At 39.3% G+C, this 22,938-nt stretch overlaps 1 protein-coding gene and 1 long non-coding RNA gene across 5 annotated transcripts in view; both read right to left on the bottom strand.

The window, feature by feature from the left end:
- Positions 1 to 5,258: 5,258 nt before the first annotated feature.
- SPATA7 (spermatogenesis associated 7) overlaps positions 5,259 to 22,938 on the bottom strand; it is a 41,210-nt gene continuing 23,530 nt past the window's right edge. For all 4 annotated transcript variants that reach the window (XM_061463769.1, XM_061463767.1, XM_061463768.1 and 1 more), the window contains 8 exons: positions 22,419 to 22,552; positions 12,776 to 13,245; positions 11,633 to 11,699; positions 9,937 to 10,007; positions 8,885 to 8,938; positions 7,478 to 7,552; positions 6,722 to 6,779; positions 5,259 to 6,101 (listed from right to left, as the gene is read on the bottom strand). In XM_061463769.1, coding sequence (XP_061319753.1) covers positions 5,613 to 6,101; positions 6,722 to 6,779; positions 7,478 to 7,552; positions 8,885 to 8,938; positions 9,937 to 10,007; positions 11,633 to 11,699; positions 12,776 to 13,245; positions 22,419 to 22,552 — 1,418 coding nt within the window. In that variant the 3' untranslated portion in view covers positions 5,259 to 5,612. The remainder of the gene's footprint in view (positions 6,102 to 6,721; positions 6,780 to 7,477; positions 7,553 to 8,884; positions 8,939 to 9,936; positions 10,008 to 11,632; positions 11,700 to 12,775; positions 13,246 to 22,418; positions 22,553 to 22,938) is intronic.
- Positions 13,841 to 17,794, bottom strand: LOC133274495 (uncharacterized). The gene is made up of 3 exons (XR_009745163.1): positions 17,694 to 17,794; positions 16,108 to 16,191; positions 13,841 to 15,904 (listed from the first exon to the last, which is right to left on the bottom strand). It is a non-coding gene; the product is annotated as an uncharacterized LOC133274495 (long non-coding RNA).

The following is a 22,938-nucleotide window of genomic DNA, read 5'->3' as shown; positions in this document are numbered from 1 at the left end:
GAATTGTCCCCATCACCTGTGAAGCCAGCTTGGGCCATGAGCTGGCCAGCCCCACTGCTCCCCTGCCCCATAGCTCTGTCATTGGAGTGTGCCTGAGACTGCAGCTTGAGTGCTGTATGGCAGGGGTGTGCTCCCACCTACCAATTACTTCTTCGGGTAAAGGGGCAGACAACAAGCAGCTGGTTGTGGAGATGTGCCCGCAAGCCCTCTGGAGAGGTCTGACTGCACCATGAAGTGAACTGAACATTGGATCTAAGAAGTCTAAAAACAGCCATGGGGAAAACATGTGCTATGGAAAGCTACTGTGAGAGCCTTTTGAAAGACCCACATTTAAGCTGAAAGCCCCTGTGTAAGGCTTAATACTCTCAATTTGGGAGGAGAGGACCCATCATGCAAACTTGTTCAGAAAGGGAAGCTGAGATGAGAGCTCCAGGAGCTATTCTGTCTTTCTCTTGCAATCAACTGTTATCAGAGTTGGTTGTGCCCAGCATTTGGGAAGCCTCATAACCAGCTCCCAAACCTATGTGATCTGTATTATCTCCAGTCTTGCCTGAGTCAGACATCAGGAAAAGCAGAGTGCCAAATGCCTCTGAGCTGAATTTCTGGTTGGGGAGGCTACACCTCTGAGGTCCTGCAAGGAATTCTCAGGCTGGCAGAAGAGCAGACGGCCTTTGACACGTTGCTTCACTTCTTATTTGGCATGTGAACATGCTTATGAGTGAGAGAAACAGTATATGGGAAGAGCTTGGGTCACCTCATACTTCTGTTACTCATGTTCTGGAATCAAGCTCCGGCTGCTGTGAGATGTAAGGTATGCCACAGCCCTCGTGCAGATACTGTAAGGGGAGTCCTGAATTCTTGGGATAACTGCAGGGAGCTCTGCACCTCGTGCTACAGATCACACTGCCTGTCCTCTCTGCAAGAATGGGACAGCACAGCTCTGTAGCCTGCCAGACTGAGGCGGTGTTCGAGTTTCAAGTTTCCTATGCTTCCCTACTCCATTTATATAGCATTTACTTGCCCTTCTCAAGGTCTAATTTCATTCCCCCAATGTGGTAGGGCTGGGAGGATCAAAGGGGAGACTCTGTGTGCCGCAGCCTGTGATCTGCAGAGCAGTGAGGGCACAGCAGCAGCCCGTGCCTGTGCCTGCTGGGGAGGGTTGTTCTGCAGCTTCAGCATCCCTCCAGCCCAAAATGTGGTGCTGGGTTCAGAGTCTCTGCCTTTTGCAGACCAGTCTGACTGTTTAAAAGATGAATGCAAAGGTAACTTTCATGTGTTGTCAGGCACACTTCCTGGACTTCAATCTGCTGGAATTAGCTTAGTGTGTGAGCTAAAAGGATCAGTCCTTTTAGGAGGCCTAAAGAGAAAGCCCTGCTGCTCAGGCTTTATACAGAGACCAGAAAGTTCCATGCACAGTAGACCCAGCATTCTTAATTTTGGTTCCTTTCACTTGAATTAACACTTCTTGTTGGTACTCATGGACTACCTGCCATCCTGGAGTCCTCCTAACTAAGGTGGCTGAGGTGGAGATGAGCTATGGGTGCTCTACAGCTCGACTGATGATTTGTCATGCCAGTGATAACTGCTGATTCTTCTTTTCCTCCCCAGCAGTGCTTTATCCCTGTGACATGCTCAGCTTCCGCTGGCCCACAACCCGCTACAGGTTTTGAAACTGGATCCCTTGACTGGTTGTGACCCACGCTGGTGCAGTGGCTGGTGTGGCTGATGATTAGTTTACCACTCACCTGTTTGCGTATCACTTGCTTTGCTGCTTGGAATAGAAACTGAAGATGGTTGTTTCTGAATGAAGCAGATTTCACTACTGATTAAGGAAACAGGAAGATTGGACTGCTTGTGAGTATCTGGTCTGGTTGTTTCTGAGAGAGAAATCGTCTTCATTAAAATCACTGGTTACTGTTCTGTTCCTTGTAATCTGTGTACACACCAGTGCTGGCTCCTGAGAACAGCGGGTTAAGTGCTTGGGAAGTGTCAGTGAAAGGTTTGATGGCTCTAGAAACATCACACAGCTGTAGGTGCTATAAATGAAGCTCCTGAACTTGATTTTTACTTAGTCTGATGCTCCAGTATTCTTGTTGATACTCCTTGCACAGATAATTGCTGAGAAAAAAGTGGGAATCCCCACTGGCTGATGGAGGTATTTGTTCTTCAATTATGAATGTTATCAGTTGAGCTGCATCATACTACAACTACTGTTGCATAGCTATAGCTGATGTGAAACCGTACAGAAATGCAAAGAAACAGGACCCTGGAGTCATCCTGCAGCTAAGCCTAAATGACAAATGTGTAGGTGTCTTAGACATGTGGTCAATCAGGGATAAAATGATAGCTTGGGTTTTGTTTGCAGGTTTTTGTGCTCTGGTCAGCCCTAAGACACCTTTTTCTTTCATCATAACTTTACTTCAAATGACCAAAAGCCCCACTTTGCTTTGTAAATGAACAGAATCCTCCCTTTGAAAACAAGAAGAGTGATGACAAAACTGTAGGCTTTAAAGATAAGAGGTCAGTTTGTTATAGAGTGAAGTAACAACAGCCAGCTTCTGTCCATTTGAAGTGAATGTTGAAGTTGTTATGCACATGCTTATCACCCACATAAATATGAGCAGAAATAAGTCTTTACATTGCAGTGACTGCTCCCAAGTTTGTTACTTCTAAAGCATTCAGGGACATGGGCCAGGCTTGCCTACCGAGCTACTTAACTTACGCATTAAGCACCACCTTAAAGCAAACATGAATAAAAAGGAGAGCTCTAGGCCCTTGCTAGCCTGAATTTGCTTTTGGATCTGTAGATAAACTCGTTGCTTTTATAAAGATAACATTTATCTCCAAGGTTTTTTCCCACTGTGTGGTGGGAGCGGCTGTACAATGAGAAACAGTTCCTTGGACTGGACTGATTGCTGTGGCAGCTGGGACAGGAGTGTGATCTTCTGGTTCTTTAGCAGGAATTTCACTCCGGTTTAGGCAAACAGATGAGTTCTTTGTAAAAAGTCTGTTTTAATTAATTAATTTACCCTTTAAATTCCATCTAGCCAGAAAAAAATGTCACTGATGACAGGAAATATGGTCAAGGAACTGTTTGTTTTCATGTTACTCATACTACAGGAAATTAGTATGTCGTTATTGCACCTTCCTGTGAGGTGACACCATGACCACTTGCACTGCTGTGCTTTTTAGTTCCTTTTTTTTATTTGTGGAATTTAATTTCAAATTCCTATTTTAGACTCATGCTGACCACAAGCTAAAGTCTGCTGAATGATCTTTCTTATGACATCCAAGTTATTCAGTGTAGCAACAGGTAGGGAAAAGTCATCTATGTTCCATTATCAACAGATAGAAGAGCTCAGAATGGAGGGCCCCAGGAGTGGGTGCATTCCTGGCTGAGGAGCAAAGAGGCTTTATACTTGGAGGTAGCTAACCATGCTCTTTAGTTCTCTTACTGAGCCCTCTGGTACAATTGTTCATACAACAGAAACAATAGCTCCCTTCGTGCATCTGGCCCTTCAGCTCTGTGGGGTAAGGAACAGAGAGGGAGTTTCCTTTTAGACAGAGAAGAGCTTTTTTGGTCCCTTGTGACTGAGGACAAACCATCCCTGCACAGCACTGAACCACCCCTGTGAGTGTGTCTTTTCAACAGGACAAGCCCTGATGGAGGGATGCAACAATCCTCACATTATCTTACCTACTCTTTAGTGAGCCAGAGCACTCAAGCTGCAGGCCAGATTTACATGACAGCCAGCTGAGTGGCGGCAGATGAAAGACTTGTGCCCATCTGCACTGCCACATGCACATGGCTAAAATAAACCCCAGTCTGCATGTGTCATTTATTATGGCAGTGTCTGGCACTGTCCGCATGTGCCATTTATTACTGCAGCCAGGAAGGTGCATTTTGCTTTTTTTGGGAAGTTCCGTTCAGCAATGCTGCTGACTGTGCCCAAAATGCTACTTTTGTTTGATTTTCTTTGAATCTTTTTTAGATTTAATTCTCCCCAACAAAAAACAAACCAGTTTAATGCTTCACATGTGAAGCAGTGACCTATGTGTACTGGAGGTACTTACGGCTTCAACAGTCATCTCCTCACAGAATCAATGGTCTTTAGCAGACACTCATGAGTCCTGGGGGAGGCAGGTTGTAGCAGTTGTGCATGTGAATTGTAACCACTTGGGTTTGTCCTTGCAGGAAGCAGAATAAGACCAACTCGAGAGGTGTTTGGTGACAGGCTTTACTGGTTCTTAAGGCTTCTTATAGCTCCTCACCTACAGCAAGAGAATGTAATATCCCAGCATATCCTTGGAACATGTTGAGCTCCTTCTGCAGTAACATGAATGCCAGGTAATGGCTGTACTCTTGATTACACAAAGAAATTTGGGCTGATTTTTTGTAATGCATGTGCTAACTTCAATTTAAACTTTCATCATAAAATAGACCCCCTCTTTTCTCCATTTGCTGTAGAAGATACCTGATGTATCTTCTAGATACCTGATGTATCTTCTAGGTATCTGTAGAAGATACCTGATGTATCTTCTACCTAGGTAGTCCTAGCCATCAACTGGTATCCAAGTCACCCTCTTCCCAAAACCAAAGCTTGACGCAAAACGCTACCCCAAGGTTGCCATTAATGCAAGAAACCGAACTGGGTGTTCTAGTGTTGTGCAGTTTGAAAACTGTTGCAGTCTTCACTTTTCAGAAACATCAGCTGAATCATGAGCAATGAGGATTAAACAGCTGAAGAGCTGCGTATCAAACAAACAAATGAGCTGCGTACTAAACAGCTCAAGAGCCACCATATGCAGTACCTAGAGATAAATATGTCTTTTTCAGGCCAGAAAGCTGACAGGAGGTTAGGCGAAGACTGAGAGCAGCTAATAATGAAAAATGTCTCTTTCTACCTGTTGGTGCAAGGAGTAAGGTAATTGGGTTCATGGCTGAGGGCTGAAGAAGGAATGATCATCTGCCAGCACCAAACGAAATTCTTATGTTTGGAAAGCTACCTCTCCGCACTCACTCCTTATCTCACCCTAGGTAATGCAAGGAAAATGAATGTTTCTTACAGTCAACTTTTTTTTTCTTTCGCAGTAACTGTAAAACATAAGAACCTCATGCCTCAATGGGACTGAACATCCAACAGTGCCCTCTTCCAGGATGGACAAACAGTTCCAGGTATTTAGGCATGCTTTGATGTGGGTAAGTTGAATTCTTAGAGATGGAAAAATCTTGGATCTTTCTATCAGGAGCACAACTGTACTAGCAATAAATTTATTTATTATAAATAAAAAACAAATATTTCATAACTTACTAATACAGCTTTCTAAAAATATACATCTAATTTTAATATTCTTAAAAGTTAATTCTTAGTTATAAAATTATAGACAAAATGGACAAAAGTTGTTTGATAACTGACATTTTACCCTTTAGAGTCTACATTAATAGGGAGCTAGATTAATGCCCAATTAACAGTATCCTACTAGAGAGATTTCCGCAGTATTTAAACAGGAATAAACTAAAAATAAACCTAATAATTTACTACTATTTACCAAATGGCAGTTCTCCACAGAACTAGCTCTATCCCTATTTAACAGCTAAGTTTTGGCTACTATTATGTATAGTCTTGTGAGATCCGAAGGGCCTTTGCAAAGCTTTCTTCAAGATCACCAATTTCCTCATTGGCTTCCAAACCACTGGCACAAGTAATCAAGTTTAAAGTTGCCTCACATGAAGGTAAAATGTCTCCATCTTCTTCAGATTTCATACAAGAACCAGACACTGCCCCAGCATCCATCATTTCAGTGAGATCTTCTGAAAAGTCATTCTTGCTCTGTGTCTCCTTTGAACCTTCCCTGAATGTTGGTGATTCGCATTTTTCTGGTTCCTTTAATAAGTCCATGGTCCCAAAGAATTCATCATTTTTTGTAGCTTTTCCTTGTCTCTGACTTTTACTGATAATTTCAAGCTCTTCCGCTGTATCGAACTCTCGCAGATCCAGCGAGTCCAAGGCTTCCCAGCCTGTGTGGATGTGCTCCGCATCGCTGCCCGGACTGCAGCCAAGGTCTGCTTTCAGTACATTCAACAAATGGCGCATTTTGCTCTAAGGGGTGAAGAAAGAAAGGGGTGACACTCCTCCAGCCCCAAGGTGCCTGCCTTCACAGAACTCGGGGTTTAACTCTGACAGAACAAAAGGGAGGCTGCTTGCAGTAACTGACTGAATTATACATCAAGTGTCTCCAAACTGAGTTAATTATTGTCCCTTTTTTGTGACTCTGCCTGTGACTCTTGATATACTGTGATCTTTGAGTCTGCAAGTCTCATTTATGGAGAGAGATGCTTGCCACTGAGGATTCTGGTTGTTTTTACTGGCAAATACACCAGTGCAGGGTTGAAGCCACTGTACTTTGGAAACAGTACTCCACCTTTTACAAAGTGACAGGACAAGGTAGATTTAATTAGATATAAGAAAGAAATTTTTCATTGCGAGGGTGGTGAGGCACTGGAATAGGTTGCCCAGAGAAGTTATGGATGCCCCATTCCTGGAAGTGTTCAAGGCCAGGTTTGACAAGGCTTTGAGCAACTCGGTTTAATGGAAGATGTCCTTGCCCATGGCAGGGGGTTGGAAGTAGATGATCTTTAAGACTGCTTCCAACCCAAACCATTCTATGATTTTATGAAGATATATGCAAAGAGGGATAGTATTAAAGGGGCAGCACCTACCTCATCCAAACGGTTCTTATTTTCTTCTATGAAACACTCAAAGAGTTTTTCCAGAATTCTACAAACGAAAAATTAAATTATTCCACAGGAAGAAAAACAACTCTTAACAGATCTATATAAATTAATGCCCTTAGTTTTTAATTTTCATTTCTTAGCTGAATAGGACCACTAAGATTGTTTCAATTATGCCTGTGTCCTGGGTTCAGCAGTAGCAGTCATTTTTTCCTCCTTAGTAGCTGGTGCAGTGCTGTGGTTTTGATTTTCAGCCTGGGAACAGCGCTGATAACACCGATGTTTTTAGTTGTTGCTCAGTAATGTTTAGTCTGACCAAGGACTTTCTGAGCCTCATGCTCTGCCAGGGAAGAGGGGAAGCCAGGAGGAAGCAGAGACAGGACACCTGACCCAAACTAGCCAATGAGGTATTCCATACCACAGCACATCATGCCCACTATATAAACTGGGGGGCAGTTACCCGGAAGGGCTAGATCACTGCTTGGGTCGGGCTGGGTATCGGTTGGCGGGTGGTGAGTGGTTGTATCTCATGGTACATGGCAGCAAATCGAAGCAGATGACCCACAGGTCTTTCCTAGTTCCCCTTTCATACATAAAGCAAAAGACAAAACAAAAGCCAGGGCTAACTGTGTATCTCAATATTCTTAAATACACCTAAATGATTACTAAAGTCTGCTTCCTTTTCTTACTGAGTCCATGTGTTTCTGACACAGCACTACAAGTCTGAAAGCAACTGTAACTTACCTGTTAGAAAATAGCTCAAGGCTAAGAACTTCATTTGTTACTTCTTCAATGAAAGCTAAATATAAAAACTCTTCTCTGCAGGGAGAATAGAAAACCCAGTGTTACATGTTTTAAAAATGCTTTAAAATAGAGACATATTGCACAATGTAGGAGGTCCAATCACCTTTATGGGAAATATGATTCAGAAGATTGTATTATTTCTTGGCACCAGCTTCTATTTTTCTAAAAGGTAACTGTATCAGGACAAACTTTCATTCAATTTGAATAATAATAAAAACCCTGTGTAAAATATCAGACTATTAGAAAGGTCACTGTGGTGCTTTTGTGTTTATGCTCTTTCTGTTGTGGTATAAATTAGCACAGAGATCCTGAGTGAGGAAATCAGCAGATTTTGGAAAATGTTCAGAACTTGCTTTGCACTCCCAAAGAAAAGGGTGCTGTTGGGAAGAAAGTGTAAAATTGCAGTCTGATGCTCTAAGTAAAGGCTTCCAAAGAAGGTACTACAGAATCTCACTGCACCTGAAAATTACTAGTCCTCCAGTAAGCTCAGGAAAGCGCTTATTTTACAGCCATGTTTCCTTTCAAACAACTCTTTGATACACAAAATCCTTGTTAGTGAGAGATGTGGCTTTTACCTCTTTGAACAAATTTCTATTTTAATACTGCTTAAAGCCTTGTTGATGCCAATTGCTCCAAACTCAAGACTCCAAAAATTCAGAATTCTGTTTGGAAAACAACAAGGAAGAAACCCCCAGAAGCAAAGATTTCAGTGCTGTTTCTCTTTCACAGTGTCTTTCTAAATATCCCAAGGTATCCAGTCAAGCCCTAGCGAATCATCCGCCAGTCTTAATAAACAGAAAATAAAAAATAGGATATATCTTACATGACTTTAGTTAGGTAAAATTTGTCATCTAGCCTGAAGATTGTCATTTTGGTTCCCCCTACAGTAAAGGAAGTTACCTATAGGCAATCTTTGATACCTATATTAAATCCTTAGAGTTAGGCAAGAACAAACCTATCCTAAAGCCCAAAGAATAAGAATAATAATAACTTAAACCTCTTCTAATTCTCACCAAATTTCAGAGCAGAAATGTGGTAAGAATGGTGTTCAACTTGGTATTTTATTTTTTCAATATTTGCTTCAGAGATTACAGACCAAAAAAGAACTGGAACTGTTTGTAATCCCTGGGCAAGAAGTCTATCTTTCTTCCAAAGTTACAATGAATTTTCTTCATTTTTAGATTCATGTGGAAATTTTAAACTCTTACGTAACAACTCAATCATGTTAATTCTACTGCAAACTGTGAACAACAGTTTATCTGAGTCCTCATTTACTGCATCAGTTTTGAGGAAGAGTTTCCAATTTAGTGTTGCAAACTACCAGAAGAACAGTTTAAGCATACTTACTCAGCCTCAATGGTCCTCCTTGCAGAAGACTGCTGAGAATACAACGGTGTCTCTCTAATCAGAAAATCAAAGGGTGAGAGACATTCTAAACACCTTTATATATTATCTTACATCTCATTTTCTTCTGGAGCTATGCTGTGCCATTACCCTGCTTCCTCTTGGGAAAAAAATCCACCAGAACACCCCCAAACCCTGCTCCAGTAGCAAAATCCACTGCTTACATTTATTCCTGAATTACACAGAAGCCTGATAGTGACTCCAAAGTATTTTAACACTTCACTAGATGCAGTGCTCTAATATCTGAAAGCCCTGTTACTTCAGATGCTATAAAGACCTCCATTACCCTAAGAGTGCTTTTTTTTTTTTAAACTCAGAGTGCAGCTTTTCCTCAGCTGAAAATGCCTTTCCCTGAAAGGACCAGAGAGCAAACCAGCAAGATGTGCATGATAATTAGACCAGCAATGAGGAGAATCGGGTGGTAGTCCTTGGGCTCTGGCCTGATTTCCAACACTGTTCTTGTACTGTAGACAGTATTCTGTTACAAAGCTTTACATTATCAGAAAAAGATATGGGAAATGCCTCTCATCTGCAGTTCTTGTAGATCATAAGATTCAAAAGGCCAGTTGTCTGGAGACCCTTTTTCCTGAAAGAAAATACCAACTGGAATGCAAATCCAATATAGTCAGTAGTACTAGTAGTACCACTGTAAGTAGTGCTGTGTAGTACTAGTAAGTAGTACTGTGTAAGAAATACACAACCTATAAGCTCAGATGTACAGAACTAACAGCTGTACTGATGTGCCATCGCTCCCACTCCTGACGAAAATACTCATATATTTCAGAGCTCTCTTCCTTAACTGGTTTCCCAGTGGAACTTTATCATAAGAAAATAATGAATTTTGAAGTTGGGAAAGGCCATTGATACATAAAAATACAAAGCAAAGTCCTGTGAGATTTCTAGAGAGAACCCATAGTGAAGGCTTATGGCCTAAGAAGCAGCTGTATAGAAAGCAAGAAGGCTTCAAACATTCATTCCTGCTCTAAATTAAATACCTGAGGAAGGAGTATGGAAAAGCAGCTATTCTTCTCTCAGGCTCATGCACAGTATATCTTCTATCTTCAGCCTACAACACAGAGATAAAATCTTTACTTAAGTGCAAGCACACAGCAAATTTTACCATTAAAATGAACCTAATAACGATCTATGATTAAACAGCCCTACAGATTTTGTGTATTTTTTTTTTTTAACTTTGGGTAAACTAAGACATATGGCAGCAAATGGTCATCGGTTTTGACATCCAAAATTTCACTGAGGGGCAACAAGACACGTGAAACATTATTCCTCTAACAAGTATGTCAAAGATGAATTCTCTAGAAGCCAGAGGGGGTCGATGGCACCAGCAGAAGTAAGATTTGGTATGCACAAGCAGGATCCAGCAGTCTAAATCACATCTCTGAAGCTGCTTGCACAAAACCGATGGAAAGTAAAATTGCTGACCACTTGACCTACATTTTACATGACAGTACTCTGATAGGGCTACTGTGAAGCTATGTGACTTACTGTTGTCACTTTTATGATAGCCAAAGTCAGATATGACAGTTTTGAAATGAAATCAGAAGCTCTTCACAAAACTGGAGTGAAGCCTTCCGACTAATCATTTAACCTTTTCGTAATGAGGTCAGATGCAGATCACTTCAGGTGGTCTCTCTTCTATTTTCAGTAAAGCTATAAATACATATTCTCTGCCACCCCTCCCCTCCAATGAATAAAGCGTAATTATTTGCCTTATTAAGCTAGAGATATGAAGAGTCTGATCCTGTAGCCTTCATTCAGGAATGAAGTCCACAGTTGAATTCAAGTATTTCTCCTATATTGGACAGGGCTGTTTGTTTGAGAACTTGTTTGTATAGTGGCTATAAGATAAACCACAAAGTAGGAACCTAACTTCTGATAAAACTCATTCATCCAAACATTAGTGCAAATTACGACAAAGTAACTTCAGATTTGAAGTCTTGAGAAATACTTCAGGTCTTCTGCCTGCTTCCCTCTGCCTCTGAAAGATGCTGATATTCCATCTCATCTTCAAAATTTAGTAATCTTAAACCACATGCTGAGACAAGTTTTGAAAGACCAAAAAACTAAGTTCAAGTGTCACAAACACTGAGCAATTCAAAGCAAAATGATTAATGCAAACATTTACGTGACAATGACAAAAGAATACTAGAAGCTGGTAGAATCTGAAGTAGTGAGATTTTTCATTAAGGCATTCCAGATATATTCAGCAAGACACAAAGCAAACAGTATTATGGATAACTTGACCGCCCGCTGGTTTGGGTGCTTCCTTACAGGAAGGGACTCCTTGTTTTCAATTCTTCTGTCAACAATATTTTGGAATATGTTATCCGATGTTAAAAGGAAGAAAACTAGTGTAAAAGAGGTACCTCCTACCGCTGAAAAATTATGTACCAATTACCTATGTCCTTAAGAGATATTTAAGTGATACTATAAAAACTGTTTCATTTTTAAATTTCATAATACAGTAAGTTATTATCTCTTCACATCTGCAGTATTTTTTCTTATCATTTCCACTTGTTCTTCTGAAACTCTCTCTTTTACAGAACTTATGACAGTGAAGAAAAGGAAACTTAAAGCAGTTGTATATTGCTGTTGCAGAGATGAAGTGTATACTCCAAAATGATGGTGAAGGGTGTGTGGTAAGAGTACCCAGATTACTGACAGATGTATTACCTTCGACATGCTCTTCTGCTGCTCAGCCAGAACTTTTCTCTCGAATGCTTTTTCTGCAGATGGAAAGCTATAAAATTTAGAGATGTATTAGATTTCCAAGAAGGCTGCTTTCAAAATATGCAGGATGAGAATGCCAGTGCCACTGTGGAAATTTCCCATCAATCTGAATGGGACGTAATACCAAAATGCCCGACAGTTTAGAAAATTTCTGTCAGACTTCCACTAGTAATAAAACTAAGGCATGTTTCACTTTGAAGGATGACAACAGTCATACATAGGTGATCCATATTTGGCTGCATATTTACAGGGGATAGCTATACTACCCAAAATAATTGTTCAGAATTAAGAACGGAGCTGATCCTATACACTAGAAGTGCACCAGGAAAATGTATGACCCACAGCAAGAAAATCAACAGCTGCAATATGGAACTTAAGTTATCATTATTCCAGTCTTACAACATTCCCACTTTGTTTTAGGAAAAAAAAACAGAGTGAGATATGCAGGCACTAACGACACAAAGGGGAGATTTCTCTTTATGAGGTAGTATTAACTAAAATAAAACTGTTCAACTTGCTAAAGAGTTCAATGCAAGAGTAGAACATTGGTTCAGTATACAGTATTTCACATAGGACATCTGAAGGCATTTAAATTAAAATGTTAAAAAGATAATGAAAAGCTGCATTCAGGAGTTTAAAAAAATGGTTGCATGATGTATTCATTAATGATTTGGAAAGTATGAGACTACAGGGGCAGCAGTGCAGAACTACCTGCATGCTTATAAGTGGTTAATTCTTTAGAAGACAGAAAGCACAACTATACACCAGAGAAAGCAAAGAAAAGAGAGAGTGTAAAGATTATCCCTAGCAAGTGTGAGATCCTACAGTTCGCATTCAGGGGCACTTTGTATCCAATTCGTATAGATGAAACCAGTTGCTTCAGAGAGAGGACAACAAAATATGCCAGTGAAAAAACAGAAACAACAAATTCCATTCTATTTTTTGCTAAGGCACATCTAGAATAATTTCAGAATAATTATTCTGGTTTTATACAAATGTGAGAGCAAAACATGTTGCTTTTATGAACATATGATCTTATGATAACAACTAAATTGCAGTATCAAAATAAAGTTTTGATCTCTCTACCTGATCAGATCAGTCTGTGTTTGAGCTTCCACATGTTGCTTGCATTGGTTTTCAGTTTTCCTTTTCCTTTGAGCAGGATTGTAATACCTGTACCCTGACAGGAAAGATTTAGCATCTGATATTAAGATGTGTGGAGTAAAAGGTTTTCGGCTATGAGTAAAGAATTTAGAGTGCCTGTCTAGAAGATCCCCACTGCGTGCTTTGGAGTTGCTTCCTTGACGCCTCTGGTAACGACTAATGCTCACAGAACTATCAGAGGAACAACTGCACGGAAGTCCAGAGCGTTTTCTTGGTGTACTTGATGTACTGACACTTGAGTTAGATGTATTCCGAGAACCTTTTCTGGCATATGTTACTGGACTGGGGCGAGCCAAGCCATGCTCACTGTAAGGAGACAGCGCTCTCGATAGGTACTGTGCCTGCCGAGCACAGGAGAAGAGACCATCTTTGTCTTCTGCTTCCAAGAAACTCTAGAAAAATGAAAACAAGATTTGATTGCTTTGCAAGTTACCAGCTTTGCTCAAGTTGTTACTCCCAGTTATCACTGTTACCAACTTGGATGTATTTTTCTATGTAAAAACTTGCCATTTTTGTAAAATTAAAACTGGTTTCAGAGCAGCAATGTGCTCAGTTTACATATAGATGTACTTAATTTCAGGTGGTGGTACACAAATGGTATTACTGCTCCTGCTTCTTAACTGTTCAACACATTAGAGTTTAAAAATGTACCTCAACTCTCAGAAGCAAATTCATACTCAGTGTTAGTATATGTGGTGGTATGGCTAAGGTAAGATGTAGGCAGTGTGTGGTTCAGACTAAAAGCTACATAAATCTGTCCTATGGAAGGTGATGGGGAATTTTCCAAGACATTCCATTTCAGAAGGGCTGACCTTTACTAAAAACATTGTTTTAATGCCAGGGGTGAAGAAACAGCTGATAACATAAAAATCAATATTTGAAAACTAAGTCTACCATTCAGAAAGGCTAAAACATGAATTATTTGAAAAGACAATGCTATTTTTATCGGTTTTGGGGAAAAAAAACCCCAAAACTAACAAAAAAAAAAACAACCAAATTCAAACTTAATGCTTAAAAATTCAACATTATCCCTGAAATGTATTACGAGATCATGGCAAAGACAAGAAAGACAGGAATACAAACAAATCTAAGTGACATCTTAAGGGTATGTTGTTTTCCCCCTTCCCCCAAATACGAAAGAACAATTCAACAGAAATTTTATTTCTGTCAAAGAAGGAACTTTGAAAAGTTTGCAGCTTCAAAGCATAAACACCTGGACAGGGTATGTGCTCCAGTAAACATGCTGTACATTGTGACCCAAAAAGTTAGGAAGCATCTTAGCAAGACACCTGTTGTATATTCTTTTCCTGCCCTAGGACGCAGCCACCCACTGAATGTTCTGTCAGTGACACGTACACGTGACATTTACAATCTCTGAAGAGAGCCATATATGTAGAATTATAAGATTAAACCAGAAACCCAACAGCAAACAGATTTTTTAATAAACTGACTAATTTCATCCACATGTATAACTATTTATGCAATTCAAGTTCTGCTACACACAACCGTATGATGGAGAAGAGAGAACTTGCATTGTGTGTACTCAAACTACCTAGAAGGACAACTCCCAGAGACAGTTGCTTACACCTAGGCCCTGCAACAGTGAGGGAGACAACTTGATGATAGTGTTATTCCAGAAAAACTCATGTTGTTCTGTGCAATCACTATAATACAAGGCAAAATAACAGCTAAAATAAAACAACATCTGAGAAAACCCAATTTGAACCCAACAGGTAACAGATCCAAAATAATTCAGTAGTAACTAGCTAGATGTTTAAAAACAATTATTTTACTTTCCTTACACTCAGGCAGCTGATGTAGCTTCACATCAACAGTACCTACATGCTGCAAGATTTAAGAGAATGCATACAAGTACAGGTGTTTTCTCAGAAGAAAATTCAATTTCTAAGGGCAGTTGAGGACCAGATTTGTAAGAAACCTGAAGTTTAGGTTCAAACATAAAACACAGATTAATATGCTGATGCCCCTCCATCATCTGAACAAAGAACAGGAAGATAGGAGAGACCTGTACAGGCCATAAAGCTCTGCAGTGAAAAATGGGAGAAAGGGAAATTGATTTCTGTGTTTCACTCATCTCTATTATGCTTGTATCAAACATGTAAAGACTATTAAATAGAAACATTACATTACTGATGTCACTGAAGGAATAGCTCCCCTTCAGAAAGCCTGTGAAAGAGTGGATCCAGTATGATATGACTTAAACATATGCAATTATTTATGGCATACAACCCTAACTGCCAGTTGAGAAGATGCACCCAGCAACCCATCCTCATTTTACAATTAATCCATGTTGAAATTATTTTGAGACACTAACACCAAAGCATGGATTTGGTGGATTTCTGGTGATGCTTCACTGCCTGAGCACAATATAAACCTCAAGAATGCTACACTTCTTGAAAATAATCAGATGCCTAAGATGTGGACTGAAGTTGGATGTGTGATTTTCCCCACCAGTGGCAATCGACCGAATGTCAATAAAAGCAGCAGAATCAACTGTAAAAGAAAGTACCTGTGAGAATTCTGCAAGATTATCACTACTTGTGATACTTCTAAAGTCTCCAACTGGGAGACTTAGGGAAGGGGAAAAACCCCAACCAACCACAGTAACCTACTAATATACAGTACAGGATAGTAATATATAGTATAGTGTCTTAACCTATATAATTCATAGTATATCATGTAAGTACATGCAGATTTTCTATGCTCTTACTGTATAAATGCTGCATTTTCTCATAACATTGCTACTTTTATTGCTTGCGATCTACACTATTCCCTTTTTCCCCATTCAGAACCATTGAATATTTTAAATTAAAACCCAAGATTATGACAATACATTCTATAGCACATAGTAAATGCAATTTATGGGAATATTAAAAAAAGGCAGATAGTTTACCATCAAAATTAAGTCACAGATCACACTGCTGTCATACCATATTATTTCCTTCACGATTCCATGCAACATTATCTCCTCCATCAGTAACACCTATCTCTGCTAGGCCAGTATCCCAAAATGTCCACAGCTGCTGATACCTAATGCAAAAAGGTATTTTTAGTTGGTTTTTTTTTAGTTCTCTCTTTTTTTTTTAGCTGTGCCAAAATAAGCCCTTCTTGATGGGTGTCTCATGTGAGCCAACTTCATGTTACTACTACAGCATAATTAAATGCTGAATTGATAACATGCATAACAATACCAAACAAATGCCTGTGTTAGCAAGCAGTATAATAAGGCTTACCAGTGTTAGTCTGCATATGAAGTACTTGCAGTTGCAGCTCAGCACTATAGAAAACAGGTGAGACTGGAAACTTTCTGAATTCACCTATACACATGTTCTGAAAAGTTAATTCATAGAATCACAGAATAGTGAGGGTTGGAAAGGACCTTAAGATCATCTAGTTTCAACCCCCCTGCCGTGAGCAGGGAAACCTCACACTAAACCATCTCACCCAAGCCTCTGTCCAACCTGGCCTTGAACACCGCCAGGGATGGAGCATTCACAGCCTCCCTGGGCAACCCATTCCAGTGCCTCACCACCCTCACAGGAAAGAATTCTTTCCTTATATCCAATCTAAACTTACCCTGTTTAAGTTTGAACCCATTACCCCTTGTCCTGTCATTACAGCCCCTAATGAATAGTCCATCCCCAGCACCCCTATAGCCCCCCTTCAGATGCTGGAAGGCTGCTATGAGGTCTCCACGCAGCCTTCTCTTCTCCAGGCTGAACAGCCCCAACTTTCTCAGCCTGTCTTCATTCCATACTCTTCAGTATGTATTATAAACAGCTTAATTTTTCTTATATACTTTTTACTCCCAGTGGCTAACAGTTCAGGGAGCTGCAAAATAAATCAGATTGTAGATGCATTTGTGAACATGTGATGATGATAATAATATAAAGTGATACTAAGCGATTACACAACTACATCTCATGAAAGCCACGTTCTATTTCTTGAAAGCAGCTGAACTGTTCATAAAACAAGACAAAACTACAGGGTAAATGTGATAATATCCTGAATTTAAGCATTCCTTATTTATGAGGACGCTTAGAGCAGTTCTTTTCTTCTCCTTCTCGAAAATATCATGAGTAGAACAGACCAAGAAGCTAGGTAGTGACTAGATAAAACTACAAACCCAAGTTGTATTTGTGTCAGTCTTGACATGTACTCATTTAAATACTGAGAAAGAAGAATGTCTTCTGAAGTCCTAACCCTGGGGTAAACCTTTACTGCTCAAACAGGTAGGCAGCTCAGCCTCTGGATACACAAAGAGTTATCAGTAACAAGGAATTATGCTGGTGACTTCAAAAAGATTTTAAGGCATGTCAGAGAACGCTGTTTGTCTGCAATGTGTCACCAAGCTTTCAGAAAATTATTTGTACACCTGTGTTGGTATGGGCATGTTAACTATAAGCAAGTATGTTCTCTGATCTGTATCTATAAAAGCATTATGGGGAAAAAAAGATGACAGAGACATGCCTGCAAAGATGCAGTAACACACTGATTGAAAGATCCTTAGCTCTATTCTTCAGACACAACCGAAAAAAAAATAAAACCCCAGGGAAATATCCTATCTTTGGATAGAAGCACTATCATGAACTATAACATAATTCGGAATCAAGAATCTCAAAACCCATCTTGCTTACCAATATCTATTCTATTGATAGATATTTTGAAGTTTACAGTTTCAACTCTAATTTGGGGTGTAAAATAAAAATCTACTCAATGACACATTTCAGCAATAATAACCCCCTTATAAAGGTTTCATAAATTAAGTAGTTATGCTTCAATTTTGTTAGTCACAAAACAGGGGTAAATGGACTATTACTTGCAGCAAGCTTGTATAAAGAGGACCCCTGAATCTTCATCAACCCTATCGGAGAGGAAGTTCAGTAAAGACAGATCAAAGCATAGTGCAGTTACCTGATGGGCAAAAGAAGTAAGATAAAGAATCAAGATTTCTAAGTTACTTTTACTTTCCAAAAGAAGTTTAGTTTTTCAACTCAAAAGCCTCTGAGGTATCACCTGCCTTTTAAAAAACAAACTTTGAAAAGAAAGCTCTCTAAATCTCTTTTTACATAAAAGGCCCAAAGACACCTCTCACTATGGTCACTGAAGTTACACTGAGATGAATTTAAGCCTTGAAATTAACTTCTTCTTGTATGAAAAAGTCTTCCAATAAAATAGATGGTTCATCTACCATCATAAAATCAGATCAGAGACACACTTGATGATACTGTCAAGATAGAGAAGCTGTTTAGTAATAAATGAGCATCTGATTCTTTTAACTTGAGACAGAACCATTTATAAGCCACTTGAGTACTCCTGTTAAGCGGGGTGAGTGCCTGCTCTCCACTGCCTTGACAGAGCAAAGGTCTCCTGTTGCAAGCAAGAAGCTGTCTATAGTTGCTGATCTTATAACCACCTTGTGTGTCATCTGTTCATAGAATCACAGAATAGTTAGGGTTGGAAAGGACCTTAAGATCATCTAGTTCCAACCCCACTGCCATGGGCAGGGACACCTCACACTAAACCATCTCACCCAAGGCTCTGTCCAACCTGGCCTCGAACACCACCAGGGATGGAGCATTCACAACTTCCTTGGGCAACCCATTCCAGTGCCTCACCACCCTAACAGGAAAGAACTTCTTCCTTATATCCAGTCTAAACTTCCCCTGTTTAAGTACTAACCCGTTACCCCTTGTCCCATCATTACAGTCCCTAATGAACAGTCCATCCCCATCCCTGTAGGCCCCCTTCAGATACTGGAAGGCTGCTATGAGGTCTCCACGCAGCCTTCTCTTCTCCAGGCTGAACAGCCCCAACTTCCTCAGCCTATCTTCATACAGGAGGTGCTCCAGTCCCCTGATCATCCTCGTGGCCCTTCTCTGGACTTGTTCCAACAGTTCCATGTCCTTTTGATGTTGAGGACACCAGAACTGCACACAATACTCCAGGTGAGGTCTCACAAGAGCAGAGTAAAGGGGCAGGATCACCTCCTTCGACCTGCTGGTCATGCTCCTTTACACAACTTGATAATTGAGAAAGGCAAAAGAGAAAATTCACACATACACAGGAACAAATAGGATCTATAATCAGTTTGCATATTGGCATCAATATATCTATTTTTCTATTCAAAACTATGTTCCTGTTACATTCTTTCCTTTTATGTGTGTGTAGTATACAATTGTATAATGAGGTATGTTTCTACTTTCATCAAATACTGGGATGTTACTAGTAAAGGGTGTTGCTGAATGTGCATATGGAAATGTATTAATTCAAACAATCAGCATGAGAGGCGACTGTCACTATGAAGCCTGAAAGGAAATCTGTACTAAGCATTCCTGATGAAAACATCTTTCTTTGGTGCTCAGAAGGTTCTTCTGCTGTCTTTAGTCACTTATATCTCTCATTCTGACAGGACTAATTCAAGCACAATACATCTTCAGAATTAATATCATAACAGTGTAATAAATCTTTAAATATAAGGCATTTGAGTAGGCAATTCACATAGCCATGCAGGTGTGCTGCATACAAAACCAGCGAGATCAGAAACAGTTAATGGTGTTTCCTAATCTGTATTTCATATGCACAAGCAGATGGTCATAACTGCCATTCTTAAGAAATCAAAAAAGTCTCAAAAAACAGGCTGAAAGGGATCTTAACATGTCAAGGCAATAGCAACCATATTTCAAACATGGTTAAAATACAGATATGGGTAATTAAAATATAGATATGGATATTCCAATATGGATAAAAGTTACCTCCTGTGGAGCAGCCTTCTTCCAACTGACTTTTAACATGGGTTACTTTCATTAAAAAATTTCATTAGCAGCCACAGATGCCTATTAACAGGATTATCTGAATATGGGATATGAAATACCAAGTCTTGCTCAAATCAGAGATTTTACTCATGGCTAGCCCAATCCAGGTTTTCTTGCTTCAGAGAGAAGTCATATGGACCTTCATACAGTTTGACCTGCTAACTCAGGTGCATGTTTAAAAACCCAACTCATCTTTTTATGGAAAAATAAAAAATTAAAAAAAAATAAAAATCTAGAGATTTGACTGCTTTCAATCCCTGGCAGTAGTTGGAAAGACTATGTACAGTGGCATTCTATGCATATTTGGTATTTTCCAGACTGTCAAGCAGCCTTTTCTGTTGTGAGAAAACTTAACAGTAATTCATTAAGGAAGGAGCATATATAAGTAATTTGATGACAGATAAATTAGTAGAAACCAAAACTGTACTTATCAATCCTCAAGCTATTCAGTCTAAATAAGCTTAAAAATTACATATTCACAAAACCACACAAAGTTAGCAGCCCTTTCAGAATCCGTATCTATAGTTTATCATCTTATTTTGATTAGCTTTCACATATGGTGTCAACCTTCATTATTACACTACATGGAAAGAAAGGAGCAGAAGAGAAGTACAGCTGTCCCCACCACATCTTATGCTTTCCCTGCCCCTCTGCTTCGCTGTGAGATACAAATCAGTCCCCTAAGTAATTTATTGCTAGTGATGCCATACAAAGACTGCTCCATTGTGCCATTTGAAAATAAGCCTGCTCCTCTGCTTCTCACTTAAGTCTTCTGCTAAAAGTATAGAAATGCATGCCTCAACCTATGGCTCTAGATGGAGTATTTTAATCACTGAGATCAAAATACCCTCGATTAAAATCTATGGCTATTTCAAAGAGTCAGTAATGAAATCTAGGTAACCACAACAGAAGTAAGTTTCGCAGTTCATGACATATTATAGCAGATTCTCACATTACAGTAGTTTTACATTTATAATTACATACAACAGATGAAGAAATCACTCTTCTGGTGCATTTAAACCCTTGTGCAAAAAAGCCAAACAGCAGGCAAGTCAGATTCAAGACACATTACAGCTGTTCAGTTTCATAGTTGCCTTAGTGTATAATAAAATACACTGACTATATCACAAAGGTTTTAAGAAATGTGTAACGTATTTATAATGTAGAGGAATTATTTTTACTTCTTTTTTGTTTTACCATGCACAAAGCACAGTCTCAATTGAAAACAGTTTCTGTGCTCTACTGCAGTATTAAAAAATAGTAAATGCAGCTATGTGAAAAATTAAAAAGATGGAATAAAGGCACCAGACCTATCAGAACGCATAAAATGTGAATGAATGCTGATGAATAAAGCCTTTTGAAAACATAAAATCAGGTGCATCCATTGAAGGAGTTAGCATGTATTTAGGCTATAATCTAGACATTGACCTTGTCAGAGTTGAAGGGTTATTATATTTTTATATATATGTATATGTGTGTGTATGTAAGTCACTCAAATTGATATACATTTTACAAGAGCCACATTTTATTAGACAATAAATTATTCATTATGAAGGTAATTTAACTTTTGTATTCTTACATTTAAATGCAACAGTGCAAAGCCAGGAGAAGTCTACTTTTCTTCCTTTTATTTTTATTTTTTTTTACACTCCTGAATGTTGTAAGATGCTTACTAAGCACAGGACCACATTCTACTCTGCCATTACCTCCTTGGAAACCTGGAATATTGCAAGGTTGACTGCTTCAAGTTTGTATTGAATCTCATTTCAACCCACAAATATCCTGATTCGACAAGACAATTTTTGGAGCAGTTCCACAAACAGAAGATGTATAATCAGCTTTTTCCTAACGGAAACAGTGACAGCAATCATATGATTACTGTGTGGTAAACCTCCTCTATCATATGCTTTAATAGGCATCCTTAGAATTTGTTTTCCAGCTGTCACCTATCTATATATCCTGATGGCTAGAGAAATACCCAAACTAGTCACACAAAGAAATTAAGAGTGAGTTTTCTGTGCTACCTGGAAATGTTCTCCAGCTCCATGAATATTTAAACAATATATGAAGCATTTGCTATTAAAAATCAACAGAGTAAACATCATTCTGCTTTAAGCTGCAATTGCTCCTTTATAGCACTGAACAAGAGAATGTAGGCTATTAGGCTATTTATTATTTGGAAATATGTACCACATATCTGGATGAAACGTGAGCCATAAGAAGTGAACCTATGTAAACAGACAGAAAAGCACTTTTTGATGGCTTAAGTACTATTTTCACTTTCAATAACTGCAATCTGAGCATGTAGTATACTGTTAGATATGAAATGTACTTCCAAAGTAGGACTTAGGATACAGAAAATAAATAAACAGAAGATTCCCAATTCTTCCACTGGAATAGTTAGTGCTAACTGCAGTTCTGCTTTAGGAAATGGTAGAAAGCTCTGGATTGAGAGAGGACATTAAAATTTCAGCTGAGATGAAAGCAAGCGAATTCAAGGCTAACTAAAGCCTGAATTTACCACAAGCACTTTTCCTCCAGATACCTGCCATCTTTGTCAGAAGGCCGAGACATTCATTTGGTGCTGGCACATGCATATGCCAGGAAGATCCTTGTCTATTTTCTGCTGCTTGAAATATGCCAGCCCTCCCACTAGAGCTGCTGCACAGCTGTCAACTATGGTAGGCAAGCACACTATGATATCTACTAAACAAAATTAAAGTATCTACCTTTCCAAAAGGGGATACCAGCAGCCTTCCGCTCTCTCTTGAGCTGGTCTGGGAGGCAGTTTTACCCACACTCATTTCCTCTTCACACCTGGCTATCTTCTTTTTCAGTTTCTCTCTTCTTTGCTGGTCAGCAACTTAGGAGAGAGATAAAGTTTGTCAGATCCAAACTCAAATATTTTTCTTTTTTTTTGTCCTACATGACTTAAAACAGAGAGGTTTCCAATTGCTCAGCAAAGTCAGACTATTGAGATGTGTTCCACCTCCAACACACAAAAATTATAAAAAGCTACCTCTATTCTTAGAATACCAGAGTATGTTGGTAGTTGAAGCTGTACCCTAGCTTCCCTGAAGTATTCTGATCTCAGAACTAATTCACCACTACACAGGAATTCCAAGATCAATATTGTAACAGAGTGTTCTGCTCAAAAGTTTGCTCTTTATTTTTTTTACAGATAGAACCCCTTTGACTGGTCTCTCATCCAGTTTCTCAACAAAAACACATTTACCGTTAGTATATTTG

Source organism: Pezoporus flaviventris, unplaced genomic scaffold (assembly GCF_033815535.1).
Source record: "Pezoporus flaviventris isolate CSIRO_AGI_PZ_B2104156 unplaced genomic scaffold, CSIRO_AGI_Pfla_v1 ptg000036l, whole genome shotgun sequence".
NCBI classification, from domain to species: domain Eukaryota; kingdom Metazoa; phylum Chordata; class Aves; order Psittaciformes; family Psittacidae; genus Pezoporus; species Pezoporus flaviventris.
The sequence above is the reverse complement of the archived record's forward strand: the minus strand, read 5'-3'. Positions and strand labels throughout refer to the sequence as shown.